The 17,336-nt window shown below is 43.6% G+C and overlaps 1 protein-coding gene across 1 annotated transcript in view; it reads right to left on the reverse strand.

Annotated features, from left to right (window-relative positions):
• Nucleotides 1-294: 294 nt before the first annotated feature.
• Nucleotides 295-17,336, reverse strand: part of LOC311104756 (ras-GEF domain-containing family member 1C-like) — a 34,978-nt gene continuing 17,936 nt past the window's right edge. Inside the window, exons 2-14 of the mRNA XM_084146652.1 lie at nucleotides 11,709-11,941; nucleotides 11,410-11,532; nucleotides 11,190-11,327; nucleotides 9,003-9,218; nucleotides 5,990-6,064; nucleotides 5,531-5,629; nucleotides 4,896-4,998; nucleotides 4,725-4,804; nucleotides 4,388-4,483; nucleotides 4,194-4,289; nucleotides 1,724-1,847; nucleotides 1,172-1,244; nucleotides 295-557 (exon numbers count right to left, since the gene is read on the reverse strand). Of these exons, the coding sequence (XP_084002778.1) occupies nucleotides 506-557; nucleotides 1,172-1,244; nucleotides 1,724-1,847; nucleotides 4,194-4,289; nucleotides 4,388-4,483; nucleotides 4,725-4,804; nucleotides 4,896-4,998; nucleotides 5,531-5,629; nucleotides 5,990-6,064; nucleotides 9,003-9,218; nucleotides 11,190-11,327; nucleotides 11,410-11,532; nucleotides 11,709-11,930 (1,497 nt within the window). The 5' untranslated portion in view covers nucleotides 11,931-11,941 and the 3' untranslated portion in view covers nucleotides 295-505. The remainder of the gene's footprint in view (nucleotides 558-1,171; nucleotides 1,245-1,723; nucleotides 1,848-4,193; nucleotides 4,290-4,387; nucleotides 4,484-4,724; nucleotides 4,805-4,895; nucleotides 4,999-5,530; nucleotides 5,630-5,989; nucleotides 6,065-9,002; nucleotides 9,219-11,189; nucleotides 11,328-11,409; nucleotides 11,533-11,708; nucleotides 11,942-17,336) is intronic.

Below are 17,336 nucleotides of genomic sequence, written 5' to 3' on the forward strand. Positions count from 1 at the left end.
AGAAAGAAAGATGAGAGAGAAAGAGAGGGAGAGCGAAAGAAAGAAAGATGAGAAACAGAGGTAGAGCGAAAGAAAGAAAGACGAGAGAGAAACAGAGATGGGGAGAGAAATAAATATGAGAGTGAAGGAGAGAGAACGAAAGATGAGAGAGAAACAGAGAGGGAGAGCAAAAGAAAGAAAGATGAGAGAGAGAGAGAGTAAATAAACACCAAGATTGCGGGATTGATCTATCCCTTACGTACAATAGTCAAACCAAAGGTAATGGCATTATACTCCAGTTAGTGTCCATACAGTAGCTTCACCTTTCACTGCTTGTTGACCTTTGTTCTTCTATTGTGTTTTTACTGGTCATGTTGTTGATGAATCCTGTTCATCATTATTGTTTCATCACTTCTATTCTTCATGTGTAGAAAAACACTTCGGTACCAGCTAGGCTCCTTCACAGTTTGTTGTAGTGCAATGAGTACACTCCCTCCCTCCCTCCGTCGCTGGGCTGGCCTGAGGGTTAGCTGCCATGGTGCTCTTTTAGCTCTTTTGTCTTCACCAGAATATTAGACCTGGAGAAAGATAGGAGGGAAAACACAGGTGGTTTAAATAAGCTAAGACTATGCCACTCATTATGTTACATCACTGACTCATTAGGCTACATCACTGACTCATTAGGTTACATCACTGACTCATTAGGTTACATCACTGACTCATTAGGTTACATCACTGACTCATTAGGTTACATCACTGACTCATTAGGCTACATCACTGACTCATTAGGTTACATCACTGACTCATTAGATTACATCACTGACTCACTATGCTACATCACTGACTCATTAGGTTACATCACTGACTCATTAGGTTACATCACTGACTCATTATGCTACATCACTAACTCATTAGGTTACATCACTGACTCATTAGGCTACATCACTGACTCATTAGGTTACATCACTGACTCATTAAATTACATCACTGACTCACTAGGCTACATCACTGACTCATTAGGTTACATCACTGACTCATTATGCTACATCACTGACTCATTAGGTTACATCACTGACTCATTAGGCTACATCACTGACTCATTAGATTACATCACTGACTCATTAGGCTACATCACTGACTCATTAGGCTACATCACTGGCTCATTAGACTACATCACTGATATCTGTCATACCTGAGTGCTTTCCATCTGTCCTTCTCCACCTGGTTCTCTGGGCTCTCACTCTCATAGGATGCCAGGTATAGGCCTAGGGATGAAAGAAAGAAAGAAAGAAAGAAAGAAAGAAATGTGATGTGTGACTTCAAGACTGATGTTAGGTGAGACTGTGTGTCTTACTGTCCTCACTGAAGACTCATGTTAGGTGAGACTGTGTGTCTTACTGTCCTCACTGAAGACTCATGTTAGGTGAGACTGTGTCTTACCGTCCTCACTGAAGACTCATGTTAGGTGAGACTGTGTGTCTTACCGTCCTCACTGAAGACTCATGTTAGGTGAGACTGTGTCTTACCGTCCTCACTAAAGACTAATGTTAAGTGAGACTGTGTGTCTTACTGTCCTCACTGAAGACTCATGTTAGGTGAGACTGTGTCTTACCGTCCTCACTGAAGACTAATGTTAGGTGAGACTGTGTGTCTTACTGTCCTCACTGAAGACTCATGTTAGGTGAGACTGTGTGTCTTATCATCCTCACTGAAGACTCATGTTAGGTGAGACTGTGTGTCTTACCGTCCTCACTAAAGATGGGAGCAGTGTGGAGGTAGTGGAGGATGCTCCTGTCTGTCTCAAACGGGCACTCTATCTGTTTCCACGTCATAAACTCTCCCACCTGACGAGCCAACTCCACAAATTTCTGAAAACAAAATCAAAAAAGGAGAGAGAGAGAGTGAGAGAGTGAGATAGAAAGCGAGAGAGAGAGCGCGAGAGAGAGGGACGTGGAGTGAAACAGGGCTGCCCAACACTATTTAACATCTACATTAATGAATTGGCAAAAACATTAGAAGAATCGGCAGCACCTGGTCTCACCCTACACAACACTGAAATCAAGTGTCTGCTGTACGCAGATGACCTGGTGCTACTGTCTCCCACTAAGGAGGGGTTACAGCAGCATCTAGATCATCTGCACAGATTCTGTCAGACCTGGGCCCTGACCGTTAATCTAAAAAAAACTAATATAATGATATTCCAAAAAAGGTCCGGAAATCAGGATGACAAATATAAATTCTATTTGGACACAGTTCTATTAGAACACACCAAAAATTACACGTATCTAGGATTAAATATCAGCAACACAGGTAGCTTTCACATGGCTGTGAATGAGCTGAGAGACAAAGCAAGAAGAGCATTCTATGCCATTAAAAGGAATATTAAAATCAAAATTCCAATTAGAATCTGGCTCAAAATGTTTCAATCAGTTATAGAACCAATTGCTCTATATGGCAGCGAAGTATGGGGTCCGCTCTCTAATACTGAATTTACCAAATGGGACAAACATCCAATCGAAATACTGCATGCAGAGTTTTGCATGACTGTATTGCAAGTGCAAAGAAAAACTCAAAATAACGCATGTAGAGCAGAATTGGGCCAATACCCCCTCCTTATTCGAATAGAAAAAAGAGCCATCAAATTTTACAACCATCTAAAAACAAGTGACCCCAAAACATTCCATCACACAGCTCTACTATGTCAAGAGATGAAACAAGAGAAGAGTCCCCTCAGCCAGCTGGTTCTGAGGCTCAGTTCACTAACCAAAACCAACCTCATAGAGCCTCAGGACAGCACTCAGAAAATCTGGCCTAATGAAATCATCACAAAGCAAAAAGAAAAATATATCACCTATTGGAAAGACACCACAAAAAATCAAAGTAAACTTCAATGCTATTTGGCTCTAAACAGACAGTACATGGTGGCAGACTATCTGACCACTGTGACTGATAGAAAACTGAGGAAAACAATGACTAGGTACAGACTCAGTGAGCACAGTCTGGCTATAGAGACCGGTCGTCACAGGCAAACCTGGCTGCCCAGAGAGGACAGGCTGTGCTCACTCTGCTCCAGGGGAGAGGTAGAGACAGAGCTGCATTTCCTATTACACTGTGAAAAATACTCAGACCTAAGAGAATCTTTCTTTCCCAAAATTATCATTCAGTACAAAGAATTTGAAACTATAAAAGAGGAAGGAAAAAATCCAATATTTATTGGGTGAAAAGCCTAAATGTGCAATTTTGGCAGCCAAATATGTGTCCTCCTGCCACAACCTGAGGGACAGCCAGTGAAAAGTGTAATGTAATGTCAATAATATTTCCTGTTTTGTTTTGGCTTTCATACCATGTAATGTGTCTTCTCAGTCATGTTGAGATTGGTCGACTACTATTGCTTTAATGTATTGTTATTCTCATTAATATTGTTGTCGTAGTTGCTGTTAATGGTAATGTCACGATCGTTACCGGATGAATAATAATAATAATAATATGCCATTTGGCAGACGCTTTTATCCAAAGCGACTTACAGTCATGCGTGCATAATTTTTTTTGTGTATGGGTGGTCCCGGGGATCGAACCCACTACCTTGGCGTTACAAGCGCCGTGCTCTACCAGCTGAGCTACAGAGGACCACGGATGAAGACACGGACCAAGGCGCAGCGTGATAAGCGTACATTTTATTTAGTACACAACACGAACAAAACAACAAACCAAACGATACGTGAAGTCCTAGGTTAAATACCAAACAAACCTTACGGAACAAGATCCCACAATTAACTGGTGCAAAACAGGCTGCCTAAGTATGGTCCCCAATCAGAGACAACGAGCTACAGCTGCCTCTGATTGGGAACCACCCTGGCCAACATAGATCTAAACGATCTAGAACAAAAACATAGTAAACTAAACAATGAAAATCCACACCCTGGCTCAACATTTAAGAGTCCCCAGAGCCAGGGCGTGACAGGTAATCCCATTTCCACTACTACTATTATTATTATTGCTGTTGGTACCACCATTTTTGTTATATCTATACTTTGACAATGTAAGTAATTTTACATGCCATGTCAATAAAGTCTATTGAATTGAATTGAATTGAGAGAGATTGCTTTGGCAATGTAAACATGTGTTTCCCATGCCAATAAAGCCCTTTGAATTTAATTGAATTGAGAGAGTAAAATCCACATTTGTATATATCAGTACAAAGTTTTCAGCCTTACCGCAAAATGTACATGGCCATTGGGCAAGCGGTTGGCACATCCCTCATTCAGGAAGTAGATGTCTTTGATCAGTAGGCTGAAGAAGGGAATCACAATCTAAGAAAAAGAGAGAGAGTTAATGATGCATGTCCTTGGTTTCAGTGCACGAGTAGGGGTCAGATAAGGGTATTTACAGAGTGAATGGTGGCCTGTACCTTCTCCCTGATGCTATTAGCAGTCTGGGACCTGTGGACGGCTCCCCTAAGTGCTGTCCTGTAGTTGTAAAAGTTTCCAGTAGGGTCCATCTGATGCTGGATGGAAAAACAATATACTATATCAGTGGCGCTAAAAGCATGTTTTTACATGGTAGTTACATAGACAGGTACAGTAAAGTTACAGATTTGTTTTCTATATTTATTTGACATGTTGCAGGATGAAATCTCTAGTTTTCAAGAGTGTCCCCCCAAAGAAAAAAAAAGAAAAAAAGAATAACAATGAAATAATAAACATTCTAGCAAGGTATCTAAGGCTGTGCTGGTTGGTGAGGTTTACCTCCAGGATGAAGAACTTGGCAGTCTTGGCTTTACCCCACGTCTTCTTCAGCCGAGACACAGGACTCATATTCATACCAGCTAGAGGAGCAGACACAAGTCAAATATCGGTATATTGCCAAATATCAGTATTTGGTTCATGTATGATGTAGGATGCAACCGAGACACTCACAGATGATGGCCATGAGGGAGTTGAAGTTGCCGATGTTGAAGCACTCTCTGGCCACGTCGATGAAGAACTCAATCACCTGGGCTCTCTGTTTCTTCTTAGCAGGCTGAGAGGAGACACACACAGGCTGCTAGTGGGATATAATGGATGGAAATGACATGCAAAATATACAGTATTTGGCCCAGGGCCTGTATCTAGGATCAGATTAGCCTTTTAGATCATAATGAATAGGATTATATGGACAGGTTGGGACCTGATCCTAGATCATCACTCCTACTCTGAGACACTTTGTGGATACAGGCCCTGGTCTGGGAAGAACGTATCAATGCCTCACAAGGGGTACAGGAGTGTAGTAATGTTACATGGCCAACAGGTGACACTAAAGAACCATGACTGAATCATCAACTTCGGTGAGGGAAGACCGGCATAACAATATAATATAATATATTATAATATAATATAATATATGTCATTTAGCAGATGCTTTTATCCAAAGCGACTTAGTCATGCATGCATACATTCTTAGGTATTGGTGGCCCCGGGAATTGAACCCACAGCGCTTATGTCACAAACACCATGCTCTACCAAATGAGCAATACGGGACCATAATGAAGAGAATAACATGTGAAAACATTTACCATGCAGATCTCAGTAGCCACCAGGTAGCACAGCCTGTTAAACCACCTGACGTAAGCCTCCAGGTTAGTGGTCTTCTTCTTCTGGTCACTGAAACACGGCTGCTGGGACACAAACACACAATACTGCACATCAGGACATTCTCTCTTTCTCTCTCTCTTTCTCTCTCTCTTTCTCCCTCTGTCTGTCTCTCTCTCTCTCTCTCTGTCTCCTCTCTGTCTCTCTGACTCCTCTCTGTCTCTCTCCCTGTCTCTCTGTCGCTATCTCTCTGTCTCCTCTCTCAATTCAATTCAATTCAATGTAAGGGCTTTACTGGCATGGGAAACATATGTTAACATTGCCAAAGCAAGTGAAGTTGATAATAAACAAAAGTGAAATAAACAATAAAAATTAACAGTAAACATTACACTCACAAAAGTTCCAAAAGAATAAAGACATTTCAAAGTTTTATTATACTATACCTGAGTGCTATCCAGTGGATCTTTCTGAACGAAGGCTTGGACAAACTCCTCAGGACCAATATGACTGAGATGTTCCTGAAACACACAGAGAGAGCAGAGTAGAGCGACATGGCAGTGCATATGAACTAGATTAATCTCTGTAATGGAAGCCAAGCAATACAGGAAGTCATGAATCATCTACAAATATCACCTTCCCTTGAAGCAACAGCTGACCCCTGGTACGCAGAGGCTAAGCAGCGGAAATCAAAAGTACATAAACCTAACAAAACACACATACAGTTGAAGTCGGAAGTTTACATACACTTAGGTTGGAGTCATTAAAACTTGTTTTTCAACCACTCCACAAATGTCTTGTTAACAAACTATATTTTTGGCAAGTCGGTTACGACATCTACTTTGTGGATGACACAAGTAATTTTTCCAATAATTGTTTACAGACAGAATATTTCACTTATAATTCACTGTATCACAATTCCAGTGGGTCAGAAGTTTACATACACTAAGTTGACTGTGCCTTTAAACAGCTAGGAAAATTCCAGAAATCATGGCTTTAGAAGCTTCTGATAGGCTAATTGACATCATTTGAGTCAATTGGAGGTGTACCTGTGGATGTATTTCAAGGCCTACCTTCAGACTCAGTGCCTCTTTGCTTGACATCATGGGAAAATCAAACGAAATCAGCCAAGACCTCCGAAAAAAAAATTGTAGACCTCCACAAGTCTGGTTCATCCTTGGGAGCAATTTCCAAACGCCTGAAGGTACCACGTTCATCTGTACAAACAATAATACGCAAGTATAAACACCATGGGACCACGTAGCCGTCATACCGCTCAGGAAGGAGACGCGTTCTGTCTCCTAGAGATGAACGTACTTTTGTGCGAAAAGTGCAAATCAATCCCAGAACAACAGCAAAGGACCTTGTGAAGATGCTGGACGAAACAGGTACAAAAGTATCTATATCCACAGTAAAACGAGTCCTATATTGACATAACCTGAAAGGCTGCTCAGCAAGGAAGAAGCCACTGCTCCAAAACCGCCATAAAAAAGCCAGACTACGGTTTGCAACTGCACATGGGGACAAAGATCGTACTTTTTTGAGAAATGTCCTCTGGCCTGATGAAACAAAAATAGAACTGTTTGGCCATAATGACCATCGTTATGTTTGGAGGAAAAAGGGGGCGCTTTGCAAGCCGAAGAACACCATCCCAACCGTGAAGCGCGTGGGTGGCAGCATCATGCTGTGGGGGTGCTTTGCTGCATGAGGGACTGGTGCACTTCACAAAATAGATGGCATCATGAGGAAGGAAAATTATGTGGATATATTGAAGCAACATCTCAAGACATCAGTCAGGAAGTTAAAGCTTGGTCGCAAATGGGTCTTCCAAATGGACAATGACCCCAAGCATACTTCCAAAGTTGTGGCAAAATGGCTTAAGGACAACAAAGTCAAGGTATTGGAGTGGCCATCACAAAGCCCTGATCTCAATCCTATAGAACATTTGTGGGCAGAACTGAAAAAGCATGTGCGAGCAAGGAGGCCTACAAACCTGACTCAGTTACACCAGCTCTGTCAGGAGGAATGGGCCAAAATTCACTCAACTTATTGTGGGAAGCTTGTGGAAGGCTACCCGAAATGTTTGACCCAAGTTAAACAATTGAAAGGCAATGCTACCCAATACTAATTGAGTGTATGTAAACCTCTGACCCACTGGGAATGTGATGAAATAAATAAAAGCTTAAATAAATCATTCTCTCTGCTATTATTCTGACATTTCACATTCTTAAAATAAAGTGTTGATCCTAACTGACCTAAGACAGGGAATTTTTACTAGGATTAAATGTCAGAAATGGTGAAAAACTGAGTTTAAATGTATTTGGCTAAGGTGTATGTAAACTTCCGACTTCAACTGTACTATATCACTGTTGTCATATCAACAAAGAGAATCACCCATAGCTACAGTGCATCTTCACCCACACATTGACCCACACTGATAGGAATGCAGCAAAGAGATGAGTGGTGTCTGGGTTTCACAAATATGTCCCAGATTGTGTGTGTGTGTGTGTGTGTGTGTGTGTGTGTGTGTGTGTGTGTGTGTGTGTGTGTGTGTGTGTGTGTGTTTGTGTAAAGCTGTCAGGTCACATATATCCACTGTGGATATATTCCCTTAAAGGCACCGGGCAAACCACTGACTTCTGAGATGATCTCACGCTTTTCAGACCAGAGTACATGCTTACTCAGGCCTGCGGAGGACGGCCCTTACACACACACAAACACAACACTCCATCAGTGAGAGTAGGAGCTCCTTTTGTTGCTCAGCCCTGTTTGTTTCTGTGTCTGTAGAGCACCTTTCTAAGCCTGTTACTCAGCTGTAGAATATAGCAAATGGAGGAACATTCAAAGCCTGTTACTTAGCTGTAGGCTATAGCTAACAGAGGACCATTCAAAGCCTGTTACTCAGCTGTAGAATAGAGCTAACAGAGGACCATTCAAAGCCTGTTACTCAGCTGTAGGCTATAGCTAACAGAGGACCATTCAAAGCCTGTTACTCAGCTGTAGGCTATAGCTAACAGAGGACCATTCAAAGCTAACACAGTTGTTTGGAAGATTTCAGTGCTGCATCTCTCTCTCTCTCTCTCTCTCTCTCTCTCTCTCTCTCTCTCTCTCTCTCTCTCTCTCTCTCTCTCTCTCTCTCTCTCTCTCTCTCTCTCTCTCTCTCTCTCTCTCTCTCTCTCTCTCTCTCTCTCTCTCTCTCTCTCTCTCTCTTTTGATTCTACATATATCCTAATCTCCAATTTATTTCTGTATCTATTCATTTCTCCCCTCTGCTTCCTCTCTCTCTTAGTGTCATCTCTCTCTCTCATCATGTTTCTGTCTCTTTGCCTGTTTGTCTTCCTCTTCCCTCCCCCTCTCTCCTCTTCTCATCATCTCTCTCCCTTCCATCACACCCTTATCTCATTCTCTTTCATCTCTCCTTTAATCCCCTCCTCCCATCCTTCCTACCACTCTTCTTACCAGTTCCACATGGGTGAGTTGCTGTGCCAGTGTGTAGGGGTCGTTGCAGATAGACAGCATGTCCTTCTGGATAGGTGGAGGCTTGGTCTTGAAGGCCACCAGCTTGTCTGAGACTGAGGAGGCATTCACTTTGACAATGCTCTCATCTCCCTGGGCGATGGCTGCCAGCTTCTGGTTCAGGGTCTGCAGAACCTGGTTCAGTGTCTTCCAATACGCCTGGAGAGGACATATAGACTTTAGAATGATTAGACAACTAATAATAATCATGATCAACACCATCATCATCATCATTCTCATCCTCCTCCTCATCATCATCACAATCCTCACCATCATCACCATCACCATCATCACCATCATCATCATCATCACCATCACCATCCTCATCCTCATCCTCATCCTCATCACAATAATCATCATCATCATCATCACAATCATCATCATCATCATCAACATTCTCATCATCGTCACCATCATCATCATCATCACCATCATCATCATCAACATTCTCATCATCGTCACCATCATCATCATCATCACCATCATCATCATCACAATCATCATCATCACAATCATCATCATCATCACCATTCTCATCATCATCACAATCATCATCACCATCATCACCATCATCATCTCTCCAGACTACATCCCTCTCCTTCACAGTTCACACCCCTCTTTCACACCACCGTGCAGTTGCGAGCATGTGTCCCTTTTCTTCTGTGAGTGTGATGATGAAAAGATTTGGCATGGGTCCTCAGATCCTCAAAAGGTTCTACAGCTGCACCATCGAGAGCATCCTGACTGGTTGCATCACTGCCTGGTATGGGCAACTGCTCGGCCTCCGACCGCAAGGCACTAGAGAGGGTAGTGCGTACGGCCCAGTACATCACTGGGGCCAAGCTTCCTGCCATCCAGGACCTCTATACCAGGCGGTGTCAGAGGAAGGCCCTAAAAATTGTCAAAGACTCCAGCCACCCTAGTCATAGAATGTTCTCTCTGCTACCGCACGGCAAGCAGTACCGGAGTGCCAAGTCTAAGTCCAAGAGGCTTCTAAACAGCTTCTACCCCCAAGCCATAAGACTCCTGAACATCTAATCAAATGGCTACCCAGACTATTTGCATTGCTCCCCCACCCCTCTTTTACGCTGCTGCTGCTCTCTGTTTATTATCTATGCATGGTCACTTTAATAACTCTACCTACATGTACATATTACCTCAATTACCTCGACTAACCGGTGCCCCCGCACATTGACTCGGTACCGGTACCCCCTGTATATAGCCTCGCTATTGTTATTTTTACTGCTGCTCTTTAATTATTTGTTACTTTTATTTCGTATTATTTTATATTGTATATATATATATATTTTTTTTGTTATTCTTTCTTAAAACTGCATTGTTGGTTAAGGGCTTGTAAGTAAGCATTTCACTGTAAGGTTGTATTCGACGCATGTGACAAATAACATTTGATTTGATTTGTGTGTTGTGTTCCCCCCAGTGTGTGTGTGTGTATGTGTGTGTGTGTCCCTCCCCCGCTGAGCTGTATGGCTGTAAGGCTGGTGGTTGGGGCCAGCAGGTCGAGTCTCAGTAAATCACCCGTAGCGTGTCATAAATGACCCGAAGCCAGAACACTGCCTGGGCCATGCTCTGCTCTGCAACCACAAATAGCTGCAAATTCATCACCATCAGCCTCCTCTTGCTCGCTCTCCATCCCTCTTCTTCCTTCCTTGCATCCACCCCCTCTCATCCTACTCCACTTCCCCTCCCTGCTCTTCCTCCCCTTCCTGCTCTCAATCTTCCATCCCTTTCTACCTCCCCCTCCCCCTCATCCCCATGCCCCTCTTATCCTTCATCATCATCCATCTCTTTCTCTCTCTTTCCCCGAGGCTGCAGAACGAATGCAAGAACCTTCCCCTTGTCTCTCTATCTCTTCTCTCCCCCTCCCTCCTCTCTCTCTCCCTCTCTCTCTCTCTCTCTCTCTCTACCCCTCTCTCTCTCTACCCCTCTCTCTCTCTACCCCTCTCTCTCTCTCTACCCCTCTCTCTCTCTACCCCTCATCTCTCTCTCTCTCTCTCTCTCTCTCTCTCTCTCTCTCTCTCTCTCTCTCTCTCTCTCTCTCTCTCTCTCTCTCTCTCTCTCTATGAGAGGGTAGCCTCTCATACTCCCTCCCTCCCTCCCTCCCTCTCTCACCTCATCACAGGGTGCTATCCTGTGGATGATATCTTTGAACAGTCCCACCATCTTCTCCTCTCTGAAGTCTGTGGGGAACGTCTCTGTCCACTCAGTCAGCAGCTGCAGGATCTTGGGACCAAACTTCCTCACTTTAGCCTGGGAGGAGACCCAGTCAGAGTCACTGGGTTGGAAAGCGTGTGTGTGTGTGTGTGTGTGTGTGTGTGTAAGCAGTACTGACCGTGTCCAGTGGACTCTGGTCCAGCTGCTGTTGTTTGATGCAGGTCTCACAGAGTCTGGCCAGCAGCTCAGGGGGAGTGATGAACAGACGAGCACTCAGCAGGAACGTAAACACATAGGCTTTCTGTGGTGGGAAACAATGGGTTAAACACATAGGCTTTCTGTGGAGGGAAACAATGTGTTAAACACATCCAGTATTTCCATTATCATTAACATTATATTCCTACTACTATTTCTACTTCTGAGGCTGGGGTCATTACAACCAGGGTAGATTAGTGGCCCCTTCATAGCTGTGTTTACCTCTGGGTAGTAGTCTGCGGTGGGCACCAGGTGCTGGATGAGAGTGTCCAGAGAGGCGGAGGTAATGGGGGGTCCGTCGACCAGGCAAGCCCCAGGCCCTCGGGCCTCCTTGGGGCTTTCCTCCTCCTCAGGGTCAGCCTCAGAGCAGGTGGAGGCCAGGTGGGGGCTGAAGCCACTGGGGGTGAACATGGTGCCTGCTGCTGGGAACACAGTCTGGGGCATTCCTCACCTGGCTGGGATGGACAGAGAGAGAGAGACATTCAGCAGGCTAGCTGTTTACCCTTTCAGAGCATTATCTCTAGTTCAGTCTCCACTACACACTCATTCCATCCCAGTGACTTTACAACCTGCCAGCCACAGTCTCCGTCGTCGGGTGAAATGGAAACCGCCCCCCAGCAGGCCGTCTCCGAGGATGACGAGATAAAGGGGAAATGTGGGTCACACTGTCGCCGTGGAGACCGTTGCCGTGAGAAAGCGTTCCGTGTCCTCTCTCTCTACCCCTCATCTCTCTTTCTACCCCTCATTTCTCTCTCCACCCCTCATCTCTTTCTCTCTACCCATCATCTCTCTCTCTCTCTCTCTCTCTCTACCCCTCATCTCTCTCTTTCTCTCTAACCCTCATCTGTCTCTCTCTACCCCTCATCTCTCTCTCTCTCATCCCTCTCTCAAGACATCCCTCTCTCAAGACATCCCTCTCAATGAGCCAACAAGGTAGTTTTAGCATAAAGAAGCACTTACGTTGGTGTAGATGTATTAAAGTGGGGTGTTATAGAGCTCAGTAAGGGTAGGCCCACATCAAGACTCATGGAGCATCTTAGGCTATAGTAGGCGAATTTGCCACAGGGGATGGCGGGACATGTCCCCCCCCAATATTCAAAACAAGTCGATTCGTCAGATAGCATATGATGAGCAATGGTAAAATGTGTAGAATTGCAAGAAATTAGCTTTAATGGTCGACTTTGGGTGCAAAAAACGGTCCAACTCCTCCTCTTTCTCAATTTTCAAACAGAAAGGGAGTGCGCCTTTGGTGGTTCATCGATGTGTCATTCTGATCCTGTGTGCCGCGACCAACGTAGCTAGTTGGTTAGCTAAGCTAGCCACTGTAGCTAGCCAGTTACTCCTCCAGTACGTATTGAACATTCACAGGATTTGTCTTTGGACGGAAGCTGTAGAGATCGGTAAGAAATGGCACTTCTGTAGCCAAATATCTTATTCATCCATTTTTGTTTGTTTTTAAGCATTAAATGACCTGGTATGATGGTGCATTGATCATTTATACTGTTTAAAGACGTTATTCTTGCGTTTTTGCACAATTTCGACCTTTAAAGTAACTGCCCAGTGTTTCCAGATTTCTATGAAAAATGACCTTAATTAATGACATTATGAGTGAAATAGTTTTCCTTCCATTTAAAAAAAAATATTAAGTATGTTAAAAAGCATATTTTTGGTGTGGGCGTACCCCAACAACAGAATGTTGTGGGCGTATACCGGTCATTAAAAATATTCATGCTGATTGGCCAGCTCATCCTCTATGAGGAAATTGCAAGCATTTTTGAAACGGTCTGTTTGAGATACAAGTTTGAGGTATGAGTTCACAGAATATGTTCACAGAAAATGATTTGGGTATGAGTTCACAGAATATAAACTTTTAAAAGTGTGATTTTCACTGGACAGTTACTTTAAAACTGCAACATTTTCTCTCATCGTCATGGTAAAATGTGAAGAATAGCATGAGATGAGCTATAAAAGAGCACATTTTTCTCTGCCCAATGTTAAAATGTGTTGAAATACAGGAAGTTGCAAATCTGTTTTCTGGTTGGTCCTCTGTAGCTCAATTGGCAGAGCATGGCGCTTATAACACCAGGGTAGTGGGTTCAATCCCCGGGACCACCCATACGTAAAAATGTATGCACACATGACTGTAAGTCGCTTTGGATAAAAGCGTCTGCTAAATGGCATATATTATTATTATAATAATTATTTTCCCTAAAAACTACATTATTTATAATTTTGGGGGGGGTTGGGGGGGGGGGCTTCCAATCATCCTTCCACTTAAACTGTGTTTTCAAAATACCCCTCAAGAGAGACATAATAGATGTGAAACTGTAGAATTGCAGGAAAAAAAATGTTTTATGTCAAAACAATTTCCGGGGTAGTACCTCCAGACCCCTGTCTACTGTTCGTCCCCCTTGGTAGGGAATACTGGATAATATGATGTTGAGTCTATGGATGATATTGATTTAGTCAGTATTGGCTGTAAACTAAGCGAGCCCCAAAGAAGGAAGAACCATAGCATGCCAATTCCTGGTATTGATTGTAAATCACTGGCATTGGGTAACAAAAAGGTGGAGCCATCAGCCGAGCATGCCTATTCACAGTCCTGCCTTGACTCATTACCATTTGCTTTCTCATTAAAGGTCAGTAACTAAATGTCTTTAGACTATTTGAAAAACAACCCCTCAGCCAGTATCTTATTCCCCAGCAGTGGTGAGAGAGCAAGTCAGTAAACACACAGTGTGAAACCTTAAACAACGCTGCAGAGAAGAGGAAGCTATTTCAGATGTAAACTACATGTTCTCTTCCTGCTTTGCCAACCCAGCCTCAGTGTACACAGGCAGCTTCAACACACAGAGGCATAGAGATGCATAGAGATACAATCTCTATAAGGGAGTATTATATCCCTTTCATACTAAGAAGTTTTTCTGCCAACTTTACCATACCACCAACTTTTTTTCTGCCTTTTCTTTATATCTGAAAGGTAATTCCGGTATCAAAGCCAAAACTTTTATTTCCGCCAAACTTTCGGTAAACTTCTGCCTACAGCTTAGTATGAAAAGTAGCCGTAATGCTGCGGCGGCTTTGGCACGCACTACGTTCTTAAACTCTTGCTAGGCAGACAAAGCACATCTCTTTTCCTATTGAGAAGGGAGGGATCAATATTTATACATGAATCAGAGCATAGCCTAGCCTTCACACTCAAAATGGTCCTTCAGGGGCAGGGACGGTTCAAAGGCAATCAAACCTATTCACATTCCTACAGTATGTAGATCATTGAGTAGCAAAACACAACTGAGCCTTTGCTTTGGAATGCATTCTTAGCTTTGAATGGTAATCTTAATTACTATGCTAAGTAATTGGAGAACAATGGAGGGGTAAGGTATCTTTCAAAACAAATTCGTAAGCTTTAGCTCCCTGCCCGCCACTAACCACTCACCCACCGGATTTTCTTTGACTGACTGGTGTCACTAGTCCCTAAGAGGTGAGAGGTCAAGCCGATGTAGCCATGCGAGATGGTGAGGCACCTCAAGTTTCCTCTCCAAGCCTTCCTCTTCCCTTTGTTTCTCTGCCCATATCACACACACACACACACACACACACACACACACACACACACACACACACACACACACACACACACACACACACACACACACACACACACACACACACACAGGGTGGGGGAAGGGGAAGCGGGAGAGGGTGGCTGTCACTCTTTCCTGCCTGTATCACCTGTGATACAAGGTTCTTTAAAGCAGGTGACATTTCCTTGTCTTTGTCTTTGGTTGAAAGGCAGAGGTCATGGTAATCATAGCAGGCCAGTGTGTTCAGACTGTGACACAGTGACATAAATAACAGCATCCATTGAGGGGAGAAAGGAGGTATTTAGGCCAGCAGTCAACACCCCAATCCTTTCATTAAGCTGTCGCAGTCCACATACTGTCTGGGACCTGCCCACATTCTAGTCTTCTGACATAACTCTCCTCCTCTGACAGGGTGCATCTATTTCACAACATGTACACGCACACGCACACGCACACGCACAAACAGGCAGGCAGGCAGGCAGGCAGGCACACACACTGTCACCGCTTCAGTCTCTGACCTTTTTGACTGTTTGGTGATAAATGGCATGAAAAAGCAGCAGGACTTAGCAAAGTGAATTAAAACAATGGATTGTGAGGAGTGAGATATATTCTGACACAATTAGAAGCTATTATCTGCATTGTGGTTGTATTGTGTCAAATAAAATCAATCAATCAATCTCTCACTTTTCCTCAGTATCTTACGTATATACAGTGGGGGAAAAAAGTATTTAGTCAGCCACCAATTGTGCAAGTTCTCCCACTTAAAAAGATGAGAGAGGCCTGTAATTTTCATCATAGGTACACGTCAACTATGACAGACAAATTGAGAAAAAAAAATCCTGAAAATCACATTGTAGGATTTTTAATGAATTTATTTGCAAATTATGGTGGAAAATAAGTATTTGGTCACCTGCAAACAAGCAAGATTTCTGGCTCTCACAGACCTGTAACTTCTTATTTAAGAGGCTCCTCTGTCCTCCACTCATTACCTGTATTAATGGCACCTGTTTGAACTTGTTATCAGTATAAAAGACACCTGTCCACAACCTCAAACAGTTACACTCCAAACTCCACTATGGCCAAGACCAAAGAGCTGTCAAAGGACACCAGAAACAAAATTGTAGACCTGCACCAGGCTGGGAAGACTGAATCTGCAATAGGTAAGCAGCTTGGTTTGAAGAAATCAACTGTGGGAGCAATTATTAGGAAATGGAAGACATACAAGACCACTGATAATCTCCCTCGATCTGGGGCTCCACGCAAGATCTCACCCCGTGGGGTCAAAATGATCACAAGAACGGTGAGCAAAAATCCCAGAACCACACGGGGGGACCTAGTGAATGACCTGCAGAGAGCTGGGACCAAAGTAACAAAGCCTACCATCAGTAACACACTACGCCACCAGGGACTCAAATCCTGCAGTGCCAGACGTGTCCCCCTGCTTAAGCCAGTACATGTCCAGGCCCATCTGAAGTTTGCTAGAGTGCATTTGGATGATCCAGAAGAGGATTGGGAGAATGTCATATGGTCAGATGAAACTTTTTGCTAAAAACTCAACTCGTCGTGTTTGGAGGACAAAGAATGCTGAGTTGCATCCAAAGAACACCATACCTACTGTGAAGCATGGGGGTGGAAACATCATGCTTTGGGGCTGTTTTTCTGCAAAGGGACCAGGACGACTGATCCGTGTAAAGGAAAGAATGAATGGGGCCATGTATCGTGAGATTTTGAGTGAAAACCTCCTTCCATCAGCAAGGGCATTGAAGATTAAATGTGGCTGGGTCTTTCAGCATGACAATGATCCCAAACACACCGCCCGGGCAACGAAGGAGTGGCTTCGTAAGAAGCATTTCAAGGTCCTGGAGTGGCCTAGCCAGTCTCCAGATCTCAACCCCATAGAAAATCTTTGGAGGGAGTTGAAAGTCCGTGTTGCCCAGCGACAGCCCCAAAACATCACTGCTCTAGAGGAGATCTGCATGGAGGAATGGGCCAAAACACCAGCAACAGTGTGTGAAAACCCTGTGAAGACTTACAGAAAACGTTTGACCTGTGTCATTGCCAACAAAGGGTATATAACAAAGTATTGAGAAACTTTTGTTATTGACCAAATACTTATTTTCCACCATAATTTGCAAATAAATTCATTAAAAATCCTACAATGTGATTTTCTGGAATTTTTTTCTCAATATGTCTGTCATAGTTGACGTGTACCTATGATGAAAATTACAGGCCTCTCTCGTCTTTTTAAGTGGGAGAACTTGCACAA

Source organism: Coregonus lavaretus (assembly GCF_964263955.1).
Source record: "Coregonus lavaretus genome assembly, chromosome: 29".
In the NCBI taxonomy this organism is placed as follows: Eukaryota; Metazoa; Chordata; class Actinopteri; order Salmoniformes; family Salmonidae; genus Coregonus; species Coregonus lavaretus.